This window comes from Podarcis erhardii, assembly GCF_964252035.2.
Source record: "Podarcis erhardii genome assembly, chromosome: 16".
NCBI lineage: Eukaryota > Metazoa > Chordata > Lepidosauria > Squamata > Lacertidae > Podarcis > Podarcis erhardii.
The window spans coordinates 10,634,323-10,654,158 of record NC_138514.1 but is presented as its reverse complement, the minus strand read 5'-3'; the positions used below and the strand labels follow the sequence as shown (position 1 = coordinate 10,654,158).

The following is a 19,836-nucleotide window of genomic DNA, read 5'->3' as shown; positions in this document are numbered from 1 at the left end:
CACTTTTGACGGTAGTTTTTCCATTTTGTGGTAGTATGAGTTTGAGCAGTAATAGCCTTGGGCACTGTAACTATCAATGACTCTGGAATATGAATTGGCTTTGGCCATTCACTGCCCTTCCTTTTCCATTACAATAGCCCAGTTCAGATGTCAAGCCAAAATTGAGGCAGAGCATATCTCAGACTTGTGCACTCCCTACTTACTTCTGAATTTGTGACCGCCATAGTTTGCTGTTGCATCTGGATACTGTTTGCAGAAACCAAAGTTGTTTTCCAAATCAGAATGGGAAACAAGGGCTTGCTTTGGTTCCTAATGCTGGATTTGGAGGCAAACTCCGGTTTGCAAGAAATATATTTATTCAGTTCAGGTTAACAACAAGCAATGGTTGGTGCAGACCAGGTAAGTGAGGGAGGGAAGTGGAGCTGGTGGGGGTGGACCTTGGAGAAAACACATACCTGTAATGTAAATCATGGTTTTGATGTCTGAACTGTGCCTGGTCTTGTTTTTTTTAGTTCTGCAACAGTCCCTTCTGTGCTGCTCTCTATAACCATTTCTCTCTTTTTGCACCTCAGGCTCTCGGCCTCGCCTTGAGGATTCATCTCCGCGGATAGTAGAGCATCCCTCCGACCTCATTGTGTCCAAGGGGGAGCCAGCAACGTTGAACTGCAAAGCGGAAGGGCGTCCCACCCCCATCATTGAGTGGTACAAGGATGGGGAGCGGGTGGAGACGGACAAGGAAGACCCTCGATCCCATCGCATGTTGCTGCCCAGCGGCTCCCTTTTCTTTCTGCGTATCGTGCATGGACGGAGGAGCAAACCGGATGAGGGAGTGTATGTCTGTGTAGCCAGAAACTACCTGGGTGAGGCGGTCAGCAGGAACGCATCTCTGGAGGTAGCCAGTAAGTAGAATACTGAACAAGTGAGATGGAACTTTGGCTTGTCTTAAGTGATACTCTGCAAGCGATGCCATGCTCATCAGCTCCCATAAACGATGGGCAACTGTGTGGCCTGAATGGTGGTTCATGATATTGGGATTAAATGTGGTTTGAGTGTGGTCCCAATTCTGCGAACAGCCACTTCCCATGTGCATTTGAATTTGCAATTATAGTTGAGCACTATAGAACATATGGCAAGAGATGTGAGCAGCTGCCCTGGAGATATACCCTTAAGTACTTTCTGCCAATCTATAATTTGTTCTCTTCCCCTGCCCCAGTTTCCTCCAAACTCCCAGCCACATCCAAACCATGTTGATTAAAAATTAAATGCCCAAACTGAAAGGGAATAGAAATGTTTCTGCTAATCTCATCCACTGACAGGGATTGGGTGTTGCTGTTTGTTGAACAAAATGAGTTAAGCAAATAGCTGGAGGGAGGAGCGATGAGGGCGCTTTCAAATTCCTGCTACCTGATCATTTCACCTAGAGCAGAATACATTCTGCCTCACACAGTGTTGCCCATGTGTTTGCGTGTTGCCTGTGAATTAACTGATAGTGTTTCAGATAGATTTGCAGGTCTCCTTATGTTTCTCCTCTCCCTCCTTTTAAACGAAGCAAAGGGCTTAGGATGCCAAAAAGAGTTTTGATTGGAAATGTTGCATAAAGTCTTGTGCCTTCTGATTTGAAGGGATTGGGGCTCTAAATTTGTTGTTGAGGTGTGCAGACCATATCAGCCTTCATATAGCCAATAACAGGGCCGTATGTATAATCTGTTACTGCTGGCGATGACTGAAGACTGTAGAATTCTCTTGGTGGGGAAGAGACACATCTAAGTAGTAAATCATGGAATCTCTTGGTAGGGAAAGACCCCTATTTTGAAACTGACTCCTCCAGTTAATGTAGAACAGAGGTGGGAAACCTGTGGCCTAACTCTAATTTGCTCTAGCTAGTATAATTTGCTCTATCTAATTTGCTCTAACTAGTATAGCCAATGGAGGGGGTTGATGGGAGTTGTAGGCCAGCAAAATCTGGAGGACCGCAGGTTCTCCACCCAAGCTGTGTAGACAATGGTGAGTCAGGTGAACCAGAGGTATAAAGGGAGTGATCTGGTACAAATACCAGGGAAAAGGTCAGCAGGGACACTTGGAATGCATGTAGGATATATTTCTGAAAAGTTTGCTTGTTCATTGGTATTGGAAACATTTCAGGAAAAAGAGTATGTCTGTTTTCTTTGCTGGTTGTCAAGCATCTGAGTGAAGGAATCTTACCTATTTCTAGGTTTTTAATCCCCCTCCTCCCAATTTTGCTCAGGTCACTTTCCAACATCTATAAGACATAAGCAAACACTCTGTTGATAAGTCCATTGAGTTCTGGTTATAAACTCTTTCTAGCAACTAGCCTGGCTGCATTCTTGGCAGGCTTCTCTAGTTGTGCCTTTCAAGGAGCAAAGGTCCCTGAGAAGCAAACAGCCGTGTGGATTGTGGGCACGGAAGATATCCAGGTTCATTATTTATCTGCCCTGACCTCAAAACCAATCTCCTGCGCTGCTTTCCAAGGTACTCTCCACCCATTGTCTTCCTTAATGGTTTTATGGAGACAAAGATCTACAAACAAACAGTGCGGAAAAGCATTCAGGCCTGCCGAAAGTGACACAAGATGAATGATGGCCTTGCTTGAGACAAGGCCAAACACCAGCAGCAGGGGAAATGAAATGCCATTTCGGTTAAGCCCTTGGAGTCGCTAACATGTTCAGGCACCTCCCAAGCTGAACTTAGCATTAGTTGATCTCCAAAACTGGTAAGGGGGGGACCTTTGACCACTAGCCCTCTGTGATTTGTGGCTATTGGCTGGATTGATAACAGGTTATGGTGGAAATAAAGCTATCAAAGGAGTGTGCTGCAGCCAGGGTAATTGGTCAAAATGCAGACATCAAAGGGAAATCTATAAAATGGCTCCCTGTGAAGCTGATGTGCTGGAAGTGGGTGTGTATATAGAGGGGGATAAAATAGACAATTATTCCAGAGGCCAGCAAAGATTCTAGGGACAGGGACAGCAGGAATGATGGGGCAAAGCCCAGCCCCCCCTCCACACTTGGATGAACATATGGATAGGGTTTTAGACAGAGACAGTGTGCTGTTTCACATATAATGCCAGGCATCAGGTTCTCCCTCTCCATCTCCCTCTGCCCACTGGTTTTCCAGTTCTGGCTTGCAGGAAAACTGTGGTTTGCACAAAACATAGTTGCTCCAGTTTGGATTAATGCTAGAAAAATGCAACCTGTGCCGTTAATAAAGATAGTGCAACTCGTACAGCACATTGGCGACAAATATTCACACAGTTGTTCAAAAATAATTTTACACCATTTATCAAATATGTGAGAAAGAGACAATTACTTACAAAGTGCCATGAAAACTTACAAACTACCTAAAATATAATGAGAGAATGTGTATATATATATCTGTAATCAAACAGGGCTACCTTGCTAAGCTATTCAGTCTTGTGTGCTTAAGCCAAGAAATTGTCTCTTCAAAGATATGTAAGTACATAATTATGAACTTTTGCATCAAAACTGATTCTTTGGATATAGTGGGAGAATTTATATTTACTTTTTACAGTGGTACCTCGGGTTACATACGCTTCAGGTTACAGACTCCACTAACCCAGAAATATTACCTTGGGTTAAGAACTTTGCTTCAGGATGAGAACAGAAATCACACGGTGGCGGCATGGCAGCAGCGGGAGGCCCCATTAGCTAAAGTGGTGCTTCAGGTTAAGAACAGTTTCAGGTTAAGAACAGACCTCCAGAACGAATTAAGTAGATAAGCAGAGGTACCACTGTATGTTGATTCTGGTAAGATTCCGTTTGGATTATTATCAGTTAGCACTAGTAGACGCATCAATGGCACGGGACAACTGAAGAAGCCCAGAAAACTGTGCTCAGGGAGTGTGCTATCTGCCAATCCCAACAAATTGACCCCACTGGGGGCAAAACAGCAGCCTCTCAACTGCATGGACTACTAGGGCAAAAGGGGGATAGAACTCTGGCATCCTGTCTTCTTTATTACTTCATAGGCCACTTCATCAGCACCTCACAGCTGCCGGGAACAACGTTGAACTTACCCTTTTCTTGAATCTTCTTGAACTTATTTTAAAAGCAAGAAAAAATGAAAAACCGAGTCATTAATTTTTATAATGAAATGTTTTTAGAATCGTTGGATTATTTTGATTGTTGTTAGCCGCCCTGAGCCCAGCTTTGGCTGGGGAGGGCGAGATATAAATAAAATTTATTAGTATTATTATTATTAAGAATTTGTAAGAACCTAGTAAAATCTGATATTGCAAGTTCATTTTAGATAGTTTGTAAGTTTTCATGGCACTTTGTAAGTAATTGTCTCTTTCTCACATATTTGATAAATGGTGTAAAATTATTTTTGAACAGCTGTGTGAATATTTGTCGCTAACGTGCTGTACCAGTTTGGATTAATGGCTGAATACGTTTCTACAGGAAACTGGAGTGCGCAAGGAGTAAAGGAAGGGGGAAGGCCTGTGAGTCCATAGTAGCAAATCACAGTTTCACATCTCGTATAAACTGGGTCTGTGTTTCTGCTGAAACTGCTGCCCAGGTGCACAAGGCAAAACTGAGTTACCATCAGCTTTGCTGTGCAGCGGTACCTGCTACTGCTTTGCCCCATAAGCTTATCTGCCCCTGTTTTAGTCCACTCCGTGTAGCTATTGAAGTGGGCTGAGATTGCTTACAGAAGTTCATGCCTGAAAACTGAGCGAGCGTTGCCTTAAATGGCAATAGTTCTTGATTTTGCATGCAAGGAGTAATCCTGATTTTCTGGAGAAGCCAGAAAACACAAAGCTGTGTGTAGATTTCTCACAAATATTTAGACTTATGTACTCTTCTTTGCTCTTCTGTCTGTCTGTCTCTCTTTCTCCAACACAAACCTCTAGACTGAGGTTTGGCTCCTTACACACATGGCAGCAAGGGATCATTCACCAGTAATATTCAGCTTAGCCTGCCAAGTAGGCTTTCTACAATGGAAGGAGAAAAAAACCACTCTTAGGCAAAGAGCTAGTATAGTTCAAAACAGCTTCCTTCATTGTGCCTGGGAGTGTCCTGCGATAGGAAACAACAAATGCTAGCTAATCTGATCTGTCATTCCCTTGAACGCATAGCTTGGGGAGCAACTCATTCAATGTGAAAGCCACATTGGGAATATATAGAAAACTATTTGTTTGCATGCTTTAATGCGTAACGCTTTTCATAAAGTTTGCAATTGCTTTGATAGGCACTTTGGCAAGAGCTAAGCATGCTATATTATTGTTGTTGTTTATTGTTACAATTACACATTCTAGTGGTGGCAACCCTTAAACAGTTTTGAAGATGGCATTTAGCTAATTGAGAAATCGGTTTACACACTTAAGGGTTCAGCCAGCATATGTGCTGATCTGTCTTATTTGTCTGAATGTTGGTATAATTCTGGCAGGAGTTACTCTCTGTTTACTGGCAGTGCAGGCTGATTTAACTCTCCAGTGGCAGCAGTTTCAATTCTGAAGACATGTAACAAAAACGATCAGTAAAAAGAAAAACCAGCAACACAAATAGTTTGCCTTGTAGTGCCCTTGTTTTTCAGCCAGCAACATCAGCATGATTTACATCTCATCTTGTTTGTTAATTTAACATATTTTTGGCCCACTTTTCCATTTTGAAAAGCGTGCAAGGTTGAAAGGAAAGCAGTTGAAAGCAAAACACAATATGAAAAACCACGGCAAACACTTTAAGGAATTTCAATAACTATAAAATAAAATATAGAAACAAGATGGCGCATAAAACAATACTGATTAACCTGTCAAATTAAACACCTGTTGGAATGAAAACATCTCCCAGGGTTGGGAGTTTCATAGTCATGTCCTCACAAAATATAACCTGGATAGAGATGGGGCATGCAAAAGAGCACCCACAACTGAAGTGGCCCTGTAGGTATCCTAAAATGTTTAGGGTAATAACCAACACCTTGAACTGGGCCCACAAACAAATCAGTAGCCACTGTACCTGGAAGCTACCTGTCTTATGTGCTGCAAGTTTATATAATTCCTGGAGAGCGTCTTTCATTTTTCTAGCATGGCCACAAGTTGAACTCAAGATTCTCCTATGCTATCTCTGGGATTAGAAGCAGTTGTTGTTGTCATTGTCATCATCCATCTGTCTCAAGAGATAATGGAGTGTGCCTCTGGGGGTGAAGTCAAACTGCTGCAGTGACCTACCCAGGGCACAAGCCAGGGCAGTGTGTATGGAGGTCCTGGGCTGCCCAGGTGACAAGACCCCTCTCTTGGCCTCACTGATGTGGTCCAAAGGAAAGCAGAGCAATATGTTGGGCACCAGCTTGGCTGCTGAAGTTGCCGGAAGGAGGCATACAAGGCGCCATCCAACTGTCTTTGGGACTCCACACTGGATTTGTGTGGCTTTGTGAATACCAATGGCTGGGGAACAAGAGCAGGAGAGGACTATAGCGCTCATGTCCTGTTTGTGGGCTTTCCTGCAAGCATCTTGTTGGCTTCTTTGGGAAGCAGAATGCTGGTCTCCATGGACCTTTGGTCTGATCCAACAGGGCTCACTTTTCTTACATAAAGAATTCTCTAAGTTTAGAGATCGTAAGAGCATCTCAGTTTCCTTCTTGGATCTAACCATAACTTCCATCTAGTGGCTTCCTGCATTGACTTCCATTTGGCTTCTAGGTCCAACTGAAGATGCTGATCATAGCCTTTAAGGCCCTAACTGGTCTGAGCTCTACATACTTTTGAAAAGTTTGCCTTGCCATGCCCAGTGATCTTCCATGGAGGCTCTGTTCCAAGTGCCTTACTTTTGGGTCTAGTTGGTAAACCTAAGCCATACCACTTCACCCTTGGAAGGGGAAGAGAATGAAAGCCTTTGATGGCTTGCAATTTTCCCCTGGAATGCCTTATACGGGGGGCATATTGTTAAGCCAACGTATCCTGCTCAAGCAGGTGGCCCTTTGGTGCCATAGAGATTCCCTATCTTTTAGCGTTGTCTTAGCCGTTGCTTTTAATGAAAGGCTCTGAAGCATCACGTTGTGTCCGCATGAGAGATTTAAAGGATGTGAGGTCAAAGATTAGCTCCCAGCAGGGAAAAAGAACCTTTAAATGGGGAAAGGAAGAAGGGGTTGAGCGAGCAGCATCTTTAGGGTGGAGCTGAGGGACTTGAGCAGAACTGCCTTTTGTCAGGGTCTGAGGTGATTTTCTGGCACCGGTGAAAAGGCTGATATACCCTCGTGCGCATCCTTTTGTACGGTTCAGAAAAGGCAGAGGGAACAGCTCAGCTTGTAGCAATTAGTGAGCAGCCTGACCTTCCCTGAACGTCCATCCCATGGCCCAAATGGATTTTCTGTTGCCTTCCCATTAAATGACGGATGAGGCCTCAGGTAAATGGTTGAAACATCCTCCATCAGAAGAGTGATGGGGAAGGTGGGGGGTTGGAAGGGACTGCAGTCTAGTGGACTGCAGATAACATCTCATAATGATTGTGAGGAATAGAATGAGGCCATTTTCAGGGGAATTTGCCAAATGGTCCTGCTGGCACGCTAATGCCTAACCGAAATGCCGTAAGTGGCTGTTACACAAAGTATTGTGGGTATTTTTAGACCTAGAGGAAGTGGAGATACATAACTGGACTTGTTGCAGCTACCTTATCTAAAAGCCTTAGTGTTTTGACACAGCAGGACTTTTACAGAGAGAGACATACTTCCATTTTGCTGGAGTGGCTTCCAGTTCGGATCCCTCCGCCGTCATTTATTGGATAAAGGTTCTGAAAGTCATATTGGCAATGAAATGCTGAAGACTGGTCCAACTCTGCTGTGATGGAATCTTTCAGTGGGAAGCTGGACCAGATGGACCAGAGATGCTTGAGGGTTTTTGGTCTTTGTGAATTCCTCTATGAGACAACTTGCTGTTCACCTGTGCGGACTGGAACTTCCCTTTCCAGTTCACACTTTTCTGAATGTTCCTTAGCTAGTTATCACATTTATGGATCACTTCCCAAGTCCTGAAGTAATTTACAAGAATAAAATTAAGTGATGAAAATAAACTTATTTTTTAAAAAAATCATTGCTGCCCAAATGGTATCAAAGTTGGTGCCAGATGGGAAGAGCATTTCATAGATGGGGGCTATTACTTAATATGCTGCTCTCCACAGTTTAAGAGCATGCAATGATGCATTTAAATGTGCATTTTGAGACGTAACACATCTAAATACATACTTAAAGGGGGAGCACATTTTAATTCTGAATACGCCGAAATCCTCCACACACACTTACAGGACCAATTGTTGTTATACAAAGGTGATGGTGGGATATTGGCGACTTTCGGGTAGAGGTGTATGAGTTTCCTTTTCTAATAAATACATAAACAACATCCACACAGTTCCGTAAGTCAGTGTTCTTCAACCACGGGTCCACAAACGGGGGTTGTTGTTTTGCACTACAACTCCCATCATCCTCAGCCAGCTTAGTCAGGGGTCAGGGTTGATGGGAATTGTAGTCCAGCAAGTATCTGTAGACCCAAGGTTGAAGGATACTGCTAGAAGTTATATTTTCATCCTGCCCAATGGAAGATTCCACAGTTTGAGAAAACTGTGCATGACTGCATCGAAACGAAGGGGTAGTGGTGGGGAATGAGGAAATACCTTTTGTAACAACCACCGAGCCTTTCTGAAGGTGATTGTCTTCCGTGTCAACTTTTCAGAAGTGTTGCTGGTTTTACCTCAGCGCATACATGGTGAAGCAGGTTCTAGAACAGGGAGTCAAGGGAGAGTTCTGGAATAACTGGTAGGGCCCTAGTCTAAGCTGCGAAACACACTGGGGTCTATATTCCTGTCTCCATCACTGGTGCTGTCCCGCTCCCCACATCCCAGGGAAACAAAAGCCTTCCTAGATGAGGCCGGGGCCGAGACCCCATCTCTCTCTCTCTCTCTCTCTCTCTCTCTCTCTCTCTGAGGTGTTTTGGAGACAGAAATGTGTCTGAGTCACTGACAACGGGCTGACAGCTCCGTTGAGAGCCGGGCCACAGCATGGGCAGTGTCTCGGAACACTTGCCAGCCATCTCTAAACTGGAATTATTTATTGATTTTTGTGTCACTTCTCAGTCCATTACCCAGACAGGATGCATTTATGTAATTTGGGAAAGGGGGCAGCTGCTGGGTAAACAATCCAGGAACATATTTCTTTGCCGGGCTCCTGGACGTCCCGCATGGGCTTTTGCTGAGAGCAGAAACTAGGGGTGGGCGGGGGGAGGACTACAGACCTCACCAGACACACATGCCCTTGGGGGTGAGGGCTGCTCTTCTTTGCCGTGAAGCGAAGAGAAATTAACTTTCCATCCCATGCTAGGAGATGTTATGTTCTACCTGCAGACAACTCGGGGGGGGGCTCCTTCTTGCTCAGGAAGCTGCAATCCGCATTGGCAAAATAGCATTTGCGAGCCCCGGATTTGCCAGATAATTTTAGCTTTCAGTGGATTTCATAGTTTGGAATGTGGGTTGCGGGGAGCCGCCTGAAAAGTGCAAAAAATAAACAAATCGCTCCAGTAATCATGTCGCCTCTCTCTTTCCTCCTCCCTCCCACCTTCCATTTTCAGCTATACGTTTTGGGCAAGAATGGCTGTCTTTCAGGGATGTTTATCCGAGGCTTGTAATCAGCCCGGCCTCCTTGCTTACAAGCCTTTTTTCGCTCCCGTTTTGGACAGTGATGGGTTATTTCCCCCTCTTTCTTCTAACCAGGGACCTCCTAGTGATAAAGTGCACCCATTTCAGGGGGAGGTCATGTGATTAAGTCATTAGTGGTGTACCCCCCATTGAGGAGGGGAGTCCTGAGCCACACAGAGAACAGAAAGAGAGAGGTTTCATCCAGGTTTGAGTCATTCAAAGCTAGGACATGAGTGATATCTAAGAGGGGGAAATTAAGTCATTTCCTAAGTAATGGGAGTCCTTTCGGGCGACCCTTTTCAGCTTTTCCCTTGATTGTACTGGGAATTTACTTGGATAAATCGTGGTGTGTTTTTCTTTTAATTTTGCCAGTGTGAAAAAGGTTCAGCTGGGTTTGAGCTGGGGGAGCTCATGAGCATGAAAAGCCAGCGGGGGTGGGTTGGGGACTTCCTTTTGCAGCTGAAATGACCACCATTGTTTTTCTTGGAGTCGGGTGGTGGTGCTGGGGGGAGAGGAATGATCTTTTGTGTCTAATTTTGTCTTTTCCCCGCAGTGGTGATGGCTCCTCCTGGGCTTTCAGGCATCCTTTTTATATGGTCTTGCACATTCACGATTTCTGGGGAAACGCACCGCTCTTGCCTCCAATGAATATGTTTTTCTCCTGAAAAGACAGGCTTCTGCGGAGACACATTCTTTATTTTTGGAATTCATCGTTTCACATTTCAACAAGCTTCTTTAATTTATGCAGCAAGATGCGATGATGCTCGCTATCTTAGATGGCTTTGAAAGGGGATTAAACAAATGGAGGATAAGTGCTTGGCAATGGTTCCTAGCCCTGATGGCAATTTGCAACCTCCCGGGTTCGGAGGCAGTATAGAATCTTTGGACCTCCTGAGAGATACATGCTAACATAGACTAACACCATTTCCATTCAGGGAAATGAGAGGTGTTGTCACAGTTCAGTGACACATTCCAGCTACCAAAAAAGCACTCGAGGAGGATGCAGAGCAGTGCCATTGAGGGGTGTGGCCTGGGTATAGTGGGTGTGGCCTCGGAAGACTCCTGAGGGCCAGATGGAGTAGTCTAGGGGGCTACAGTTGGGCCTTGGGAATGGTTATAGACTATTGGTCTAATCCATCAGGGCTCTTCTTATGTTCTGATCATGTTAGTAAATTAGCACTAGGTCAAATGGCCTTCAGTATTCTTATATGTGATTGGTGGTAACAGGACAGGATATCATGGGCATGTTTGATTCATTGACTGTATGTAAGCTCCCAGATTTTTAAAAGAAAAGACTTAGCACAGAACTGGTGTTGCATAGTGGGTAGATGCATTTATTTGTTGCATTTTATATCCCACCCTCAAATTGCCGTACATGGTCTGTCCGTCCCCCCCACTTCTTAATTAATTCCCACAATAACCCACTGAGGTAGGCTAGACTGAGAGGCAGTGGCTGGCCCAAGGTCACCAGTGAGTTTCATGGTCAAGTGAGAATTTGAACTCTGGTCTTCTAGGTCCTAGTCTGACACTCTTAACTACTTCACTACAGTGGCTCTCAGAGTACACTCATGGGCAATTATGGAACAATGCATGGTATCTCATGCCATTGTTCCATTTAGCGCAAGGTTTTGCACTTGTGCAACTCAGCTTCCAACTCTTCCCTGTCTCTGTGTGCCCCAGACCATCCCCACATCTGCTCTGGAGGGTTGATGGAACCCTAGAACAGATTTAGGGGGCACACGGAGGAGGTAGAAGGCCCTGTTCTGCAAGTGGAAATCCATTCACTGATGGGACGCATTATTCAGCACTGCTTTGGATACAATCCTTATATTTTGGTGTGGAAGACAAGGGGGTTTGTTGGGCCCTTTCTGGATTGATCCCTGCATTCCACCTTGGTTCTTTGCTCTGTTACATTATGTGAAAAAGCAATCCATTAGATTTTTATTGAGAGCTGCAGACCAGCAAGACCTGGGTGTCCACAGGTCTCTTACACTCAGACTAGATAATCACAGTGGTGCGATTTTGAATGTCTCCTGCTGTGTTTGCTTTTCCTGCCAGTACCACCTTGCTGTATTTGGAAGCTGCTGCTAAAGGCAATGTTGACTGTCCTTGGCTTGTATTTTATGGGATGGAGGGCGAGGCAGGCAGAGTGATGACCTTGTTTTGAGAATACAATTGGAGGGCAACTTCTCTCCCCCCCCCCCCGTATTTCTTTCTTTCTCTCTCTCTTTTTTTTACCATGTCACTGTGAGATTTCAGGCCAGCAATTGGCAGAGCCCTGGAGCAGAACAGTTTGTTAGATTTATGAGCCCAAATAGTGCTAACAGCTCGCCGGATGTGTATACGTCAGCTTGTTGTTGAGTCCCCTATGATTCTTACGAGGGACACACTCCAGCCAAAGTTAAAGCACAAAGTTAAAGAGGACACTCCTACTCAGAAGCAAGTGAAAATTGAGTTCAGTGGTGCTTGCTCCCAAGTAATAGGATTGCAATCTTAATTCCATTTCTGCCAGGCAGATTTTTAAGATCTTCTGTTGAGATCAGTGAGACTTTGACTGGATCAGGGATGGGGAACCTCTGGACCTCTTGATGTTGTTGGGCTCTGGTTGGGTCAGGGATGAGGAATCTGTGGTCCTCCAGGTGTTTGGGGGCTCCAGCTCCCACCAGCATCTGCCCACATGGGCAATAGTAAGGGATGATGTAGTCTAGCAGTACCTGGAAGGCCACAAGTGCCCCGGCACTGTACAAACTGGGAGCTAGTGTACACTTAATTTCCACCATTGGTCACATCTTCCCCTGAGTCTCCTCTTCGTGACTCCATCCAATTCTGATCCCCGCAGGGAACTTTTCTCTGCCTGTCCACATTGCATGTGGCAAAAGGCAAAGAATAATGTAGGCCCCATAACTTGCATGGCCAGGAGCTCTATGGCTAGTTAAGATATTCTCCTCCCAGCTTTTGAGCTACTTTAATTTCTACCCGCCTGCAGGATTTGTTTTATTGGCTTGTTTTAATGCTCCCCGGTTCGTATAATTTCAGCAGTTGCTTTTAATGCTGCAAACGGGAACGTGTTTTGGAAGATACGACCAGCTCTTGACTGAGAACGAGACTGGGCAATTTTGCTATTGTGGGAGTAGCCTGATCACAGGGTGTGGTTTTTTTTTGTTTTTGCGTCACAGTGGGCATCTTCAGTTCAGCACATGGAATAGCTCTGCTTATCTAAAGCAACTCTTCCTGAAGAAATGGATGCAGAAGTTTTTCACACGCAGGGTTGTTCCTTCGCACTGCATATGAGGCCGTACACCCATGCAAGGTGACTTTCCCTTTTGCAAAGTCTCAAGGCAAGGCCAGCCATGCTGTGTAGGGCAGGGTTTGGGAACTTCAGGGCCAAGGAGCCAGATGTGGAACCTTCAGGGCTCTCTATCTGGCCGCTGGGACTCTACCCCAGGCAATAACCCTCACCTGCCCTGAGTGATTTTGCCTGGCCGCAATGTATCTGAAAATTCTTGACAATACCATTTGCCTGTCTGCATGGAGAACAGTGAGGGGTGTGCAGAAACTATCTCACTGTGCAAAGGTAAAATTAACTTCATTTCTGCATCCACTTTTGCCACTGCCAAAAGGGAGTGCAGCCCTCAGGTTCAAGAAAGGTTCTCCCCCTTTGTTGTAGGGTGAAGCATTCTCCTTCAGATGGCACCATGAAAGGGGCAGTGGGTGATGGATGGAGGCAGGAAGTGGTGTCTGACTGGTGCTGCTAGACAGCCCAAATTAGAGAGTAGAAGAGACACCATTTAGGCATTGCTTCAGGCAGCAAAATGTATTGGCCTAGCATTGGAAATTCTGAAAGGTATAGAATCATAGCATTTTAGAGTTGGAAAGCACTCAAGAGCTCAAATAGCCTGAACTCCAGCTCAATACAAGAACCATGCAGCTACACCACCCCTGACTTATAACTGTCCAGCCTTTGCTACAGTACCTCTAGCAAAGGAGAGCCCATCACCTTTTGAGACATCCTGTTCCACTGTTGAACAGCACTTGCCGTTCAGAAGTTTCTCCTGATGTTCTGGCTGATACCTGCTGCTTTGCAGTCTCCACTCATTCATTCCAAACTGAAGTGACAGAGAACAAATCTGATCTATCTTCTGCATTGCAGTGCTTCAGATATTTGGAGGCTGCGATTGTATCTCTCCTTGATCTTTTCTTCTCCAAGCTAAACATGCCCAGGGCTTTTCAACCGTTTCTCATAGGTCTTGGTTTCCAGACCCCACATTGTTATATTATTTGGGAGCTAGATTTGTATGTTATCCTAAGTGGATACAGGGCCCTCTTTGGCTGGGTGGTAAGTTTTCCATGTTGGGCATGTAGCAACCAGTTGTCTTGAATGCCCTACCCAGTGGAGAAGACAATTTTGGCACACCCAGTTAAAAAGCTAAGGTTGCAGGATAGTGTACTTAAACAGGCATACTATGGTCAATTACTCTTCTTGACTACATTTTGGAAGATAGAGATCTGCGGCATCTAAATGTGAAACTATGTGCCTGCCAGGCAGTGGGGAGATGCATGTTCCTAAAATTGTTGAGTAGGGTGTGTTAGCTTTGGGATCCCACACAGCCGCAGCTATGTTAAACAAATGGATCTGATTCCATCTAACAGACCTGTTGTTGGCAGAGGTGCCTTTTCTCCCCCTCTGCTCCGGCGACTTGGCTGATGCCATTCCCTCAGAGTACATAGCATTAGCACATTAGTGCACCATGTCAACTTCACACTGTGCTGCTTGCATATAATCACTTTCCTGTTTGCTCTGAGCTCCAGAGGCACCTCCCCCCCCACGTGTCCCCCTAACAAGGCAGAAGCACCCCTGCTGTTGTTGAAGCAAGCCTGGGTCGCTGAGATGTGCTGTTGTGCCACGTGAAGCTGCGGGCTGTGGCGCATGCTTCCGCCCTTTACGGTGCTAATAAGTCAAGCTGCCCTTGTTTGCTCTTCTTCGCACAGGCGGCTGCTAATTGGGTTTCAAACACAAGGCTTGGCCAGCTCGTCCTTTTGTTTTCTTCTCGTCTCTTCGCTTCCTGTTTATAGGCACCACATAGGGAAGGATTCTACACAGCCGCGGTGTGGAGGCTACACACTTAAGTATGCAACAAGAGTCCACGCCGTGCGGTTAGGGTTGAATGCTCTGCCCCTGAATGGGAAGCCAGACACTTAATTTGCCCCTGACAAGCTGCACCGCTGTTGGGTAATGTCCGCCTCATTGAAACAATCTTCCCAACAATCTGCCCCAGCTGTGGCCCTGCGCCTTGCAGGATGGGACAAGGCATTACAAGGCAGGAAACCAGGTTTATTTGCAAAAGCACAGCTACGTCGGCTCATGCCAACCGGGTGGCGCCGCGTTTGTCCATTTCATTTCTCCTCTCCAAACCTGGCAGAGGCTCACAGAGGCACCCTTTTGGGGAGCATAAATAAATACAAATGATGGCTGCTTGGCTCTTTCCATTAGTTCCAGATGGGTTGTTGGGATTTTGCTCCAAATTGCCATCTCAGGCTCATCGTCAGGCTGTGAACCAGCGAGAGAAGAAAGCTGCAGGCTCCAAGTGGAGATCTGTCTGGAGACGTATGAGCTTGTGGAGGAGCCAGGGGTTATCCTATTGAGAATCTCGACACACGCTCCCATTGTAGCTTCATCATCAAGACAATGATGAAAAGGGGCTGGATGGTCCAGCCATGTCCCCTGAGATGGGAGGGGATGCCAGGTCTTTACAATTTGTCTTATGGCATGTATTTTTGTCAAGTTCAATTTTAGTTGTCCGTGCACTGGGGCTTCCATTGTTGCACCATCGCAACCCCTCCCCCTGAGCTGGGAGACAATTCCACAGTCTGATGCACACCACTGTCAAGAATTTTTCACTCACATTCAGCATAATTTTCCCATTTCCTAGGTTAGGCCTTATGTCACCTTCTCCATTTCCATTTCTCCAAAACAGGTTACGTCCCTCTGGGTCCGTCTGTCCATCTTGGCAGGTTCATCTTTTTCTTTTTTATGCTTCTCTCCACCTCCCCCCCCCCAAGATCTTGCCTTTCACAAATCATGCTTGCTTCTCTCTCCCTCCCTCCTTTCCTCCCTCCCTGTATTTTCCAATTGATGTTTAAAAATAGGGATGTTAGTTTGGTTCACTTTATATACAAACCAGCTTGCTTTGAACTTTGAACTTGCAGATGGAAATATAGCTGTTATTTGCTGTTTGCACTTCTCTGAATTTTGCAATACACTTTTTAGTGAAAAAAGTACCATAATGCTATAAAAATGAGTGTTTTAGCATAATAAGGGTAAAAGTAAAGGGACCCCTGACCATTAGGTCCAGTCGTGGCTGACTCTGGGGTTGCTCATCTCGCTTTATTGGTCGTGGGAGCAAGCGTACAGCTTCCGGGTCATGTGGCCAGCATGACTAAGCTGCTTCTCCTGCTGGAGCGGTACCTATTTATCTACTTGCACTTTGACGTGCTTTCGAACTGCTAGGTTGGCAGGAGCAGGGACCAAGCAATGGGAGCTCACCCAGTCACGGGGATTCGAACCGCCGACCTTCTGATCAGCAAGTCCTAGGCTCTGTGGTTTAACCCACAGCGCCACCCGCGTCCCTTTTAGCATAATAGCGGTTCATAAATGCACACATTTGGGTAAAATTCACAGTCAGCTCACTACTTGTTTGGGGATTATGTTCTGGGGTTTGCACATAAAGCTGAAAGTGTAAATAGTCAGAGCAGCTTCAGAACCACCCCCATGTGGCCATTTTACCTTTCGAAGCTGGTGCACTGAGTGGAATCTGCCCCTCCCAATGAATTGGAGAGCTTTTAAGCTTTCCACTTTGCTTAGGGGGCTCTGGGAGGCCCTCGCAAGATCTCTGATGGCCCTGTCTCACAGCCCATAAGAAAGCCTCCCAGACTCTGCTAAGCAAACCTGAGAACTTAAAAGCTCTTTCTGTGCTGGTGCAAAAAGAGCTTTTAAGCTCTCTGTGTTGTGTGTGTTTCATTTATGTGATTTCAGCTGGCTGCTGCCAGGCGTGTACAGCTGCGATCGCGCAAGTTAAATGCATGCAAGTGGTGAGTCGACTGTACCAAAAACTGCAAAAAGATTCTGCCATTTACATTGCGGAATGATTTGAAAATGGGGGCGGAATGTACTTGGTGAATAAAGTCATGCAAAACTGACTGGAAGTAGACTGATTTGTCCATCTTACTTAAGAAAAGCCACACATTTTCGTCTCTCATAACACAACCTCTTTGAAACAGTGACGTCAACATAAGGAGAGTGCTGTTTGAAAATTGAGGCAAACAAAGCAGTCATTTGAAAGGGTACCCACAATTTAAAGTAAAGGTGAAGGGACCCCTGACCATTAGGTCCAGTCGTGGCCAACTCTGGGGTTGTGGCACTCATCTTGCTTTATTGGCCGAGGGAGCTGGCATACAGCTTCCGGGTCATGTGGCCAGCGTGACTAAGCCGCTTCTGGCGAACCAGAGCAGCACACAGAAACACTGTTTACCTTCCTGCCGGAGTGGTACCTATTTATCTACTTGCACTGTGTGCTTTTGAACTGCTAGGTTGGCAGAAGCAGGGACCGAGCAACGGGAGCTCAACCTGTCGTGGGGATTCGAACCGCCGACCTTCTGATCGGCAAGTCCTAGGCTCTGTGGTTTAACCCACAGCGCCACCCGCGTCCCACAATTTACCATATTCTAAAGAATGTGAAGGTATTAATCCCCAGCCCAACAAGATGGAGGCAACTTGTGATCTTGCCAGGTGAGGACCTTCTTGCACAACCATTTTAGAACATTCCAAGGAAGAACAATACATTACCTTGTTGTCCCTGCATCTCCTGGTATCTTTCCACTCAGATGTGCAAAGGTATTGCAGATGGGGTTATTATTATTTTTGTAAGAATACTCTCCTTGTGCACCATGGCATGGCTCCTTCCACACTGCACATCAAACGAGACCATGGCGCAACATGGTTGTCATCTCCTCTGTGGTCATCACCCTATGGGTGATGTCTGCATCTGCAGCCTTGACAGAGCGGTATGTACAGTTCTGGATACCGTAGAGCTAAAAAAAAGGTTCAGAAAATAGCAGCCCAAATAGTAATGTGGGTGAAACATGTCCCTTTTGAGGAACGGTTCCCACATTTATTTATTTACTTCATAAATATTTGATACACTGCTTGATTGCAAAAAACACACACCCTCAAAGCAGTTGAAGTTTAACATTTTAAAGAATCAGGAATTTGACTTGGCCAGAAGAGAGTTACATGCAAGAGATCTAAAGGAACAAATGAAAGTATTGGAAGGGGATGAATGAGGAAAGAAGGTGGAAGAAGGGTGGCTGTCAAGGGTTGTCTGCTTAGCCCTGACAATGAGGTCCTCCTCCAAGGGTCTTCTACTGGTTCCCTCACTGCAAGAAGCGAAGTTACAGGGAACCAGGCAGAGGGCCTTCTCGGTAGTGGCGCCTTCCCTGTGCGATGACCTCCTGTGGCGTTTGCCCTCCTAGGTTTGTGACATCATACTGGCTTCATAAGGAAAAGGTTAACTAATTGTAAAATGACTAACCAATGGGAACCCAAGGGGAGGAGTTGGAGTTAGAGTTAGGGTGGTTGAGAAGTCAGATGGGCGGGGTATAAAATAATAATAATAATAATAATAGAATTTGGGAACCTATCAGAAATGTTAACAACATGGATACAATATTATCACTTAAATGAAGTATTTAAGAAAGATGGGAAATGAGGGTTTGGTGAACAAATATCACAAATGGAAAGAGACCTTTTAGAATGTAATGTAATGTTAAAGTGCTATCTAAAACGTACAGTACTACATATTATTGGAATGGGAGACAAAGGATGAGCAAGTAAAATATTCAATGATACATTGGGCAATAGACAATGGTGATAATATAGAGATAGAAGCATGGGAACAATTGTGGAATATGGATATAAAATTTGCAGCATATTATGGTTTAAGTGAAAATTGTATGAAAATGATATATAGGTGATATTTAACACCTAGTAAATTGGCAAAAATGTATAAATCAAAATGGAATAAGTGCTGGAAATGTAAAGAGCAGGAAGGTACTTTTTATCATATGTGGTGGTCTTGTTGCAAGGTTAAAGCTTACTGGGAAATGAGATATAATGAACTGAAAAAGATGTTTAAGATAACATTCGTAAAAAACACACACAAAAAAACCCTGAAGCTTTCATCTTGGGAATTATAGGGGTAGAACTACATAAACTCTATAGAAATCTATTTATGATAGCAGCAATAGCTGCAAGAATGTTACTTGCCCAGAAATGGAAAGAAGAAGAGGTCCTGATGAGAGAAGAATGGATACAAAAACTTTTGGAATATCCAGAAATGGCGAAACTTACCAGAAGCATAAGAAATAGAGATAACAAACATTTTATAAAAGAATGGACATGGTTTATTGAATATTTACAAGCAAATAGTAAACAGATAAAGACATTGGCAGGATTATTGTAATAATCTGTGGTTTTAAAATGAATATAGAATTAAAATAAATAAATAAAGGCATGTTAATCTAGAACAGGCTTTCTCAACCTCGGCCCCCCAGATGTTTTGAGACTACAGTTCCCAGCATCCCTGACCACTGGTCCTGCTAGCTAAGGATCATGGGAGTTGTAGACCAAAAACATCTGGAGGGCTGAGGTTGAGGATATGCAATAAACAATAACACAAAGTTAAGGAACCACAGAAAGAGGAGGAAGGAAGTCGAATTGTTTGAAATGTTACAATTTTTGTAAAATTATTGAAATGCATACAAATGAAAACTATAAATAAAGTTAAATAATAATTAAATAATGGAATAACGGAACTGGGAGCCAGGATCTGAAACGAACCAGGGGGCAGAGTATGAGAAAAAGTCAGGAGCTGGGGACAGGAAATATGAACAGGAATGCAAGAGCTCAGGAAGATGTCTCTCAAACAAGGCTCATCTTGAAAAGGTAGTCTTTCTGTCCATAAGTAGCAAATGGCCAGCCTGGGTGGGTGGAACAAGGCCAGATCTGGAAGGTTTTCCCCCGGAGAGGCTGTGGTTATGTGTCTCACCACATGAGACAGTGGCCACTTTCCGAGTAGAAATCAAGTCATGGTAGAAGATGAGAGATGGTAGAGAAGACACAGAG

At 44.8% G+C, this 19,836-nt stretch overlaps 1 protein-coding gene across 6 annotated transcripts in view; it reads left to right on the top strand.

The window, feature by feature from the left end:
• ROBO3 (roundabout guidance receptor 3) overlaps nt 1-19,836 on the top strand; it is a 334,276-nt gene that overhangs the window by 172,749 nt on the left and 141,691 nt on the right. For all 6 annotated transcript variants that reach the window (XM_081843253.1, XM_081843252.1, XM_081843251.1 and 3 more), the window contains exon 2: nt 573-899. In XM_081843253.1, the coding sequence (XP_081699379.1) occupies nt 573-899 (327 nt within the window). The remainder of the gene's footprint in view (nt 1-572; nt 900-19,836) is intronic.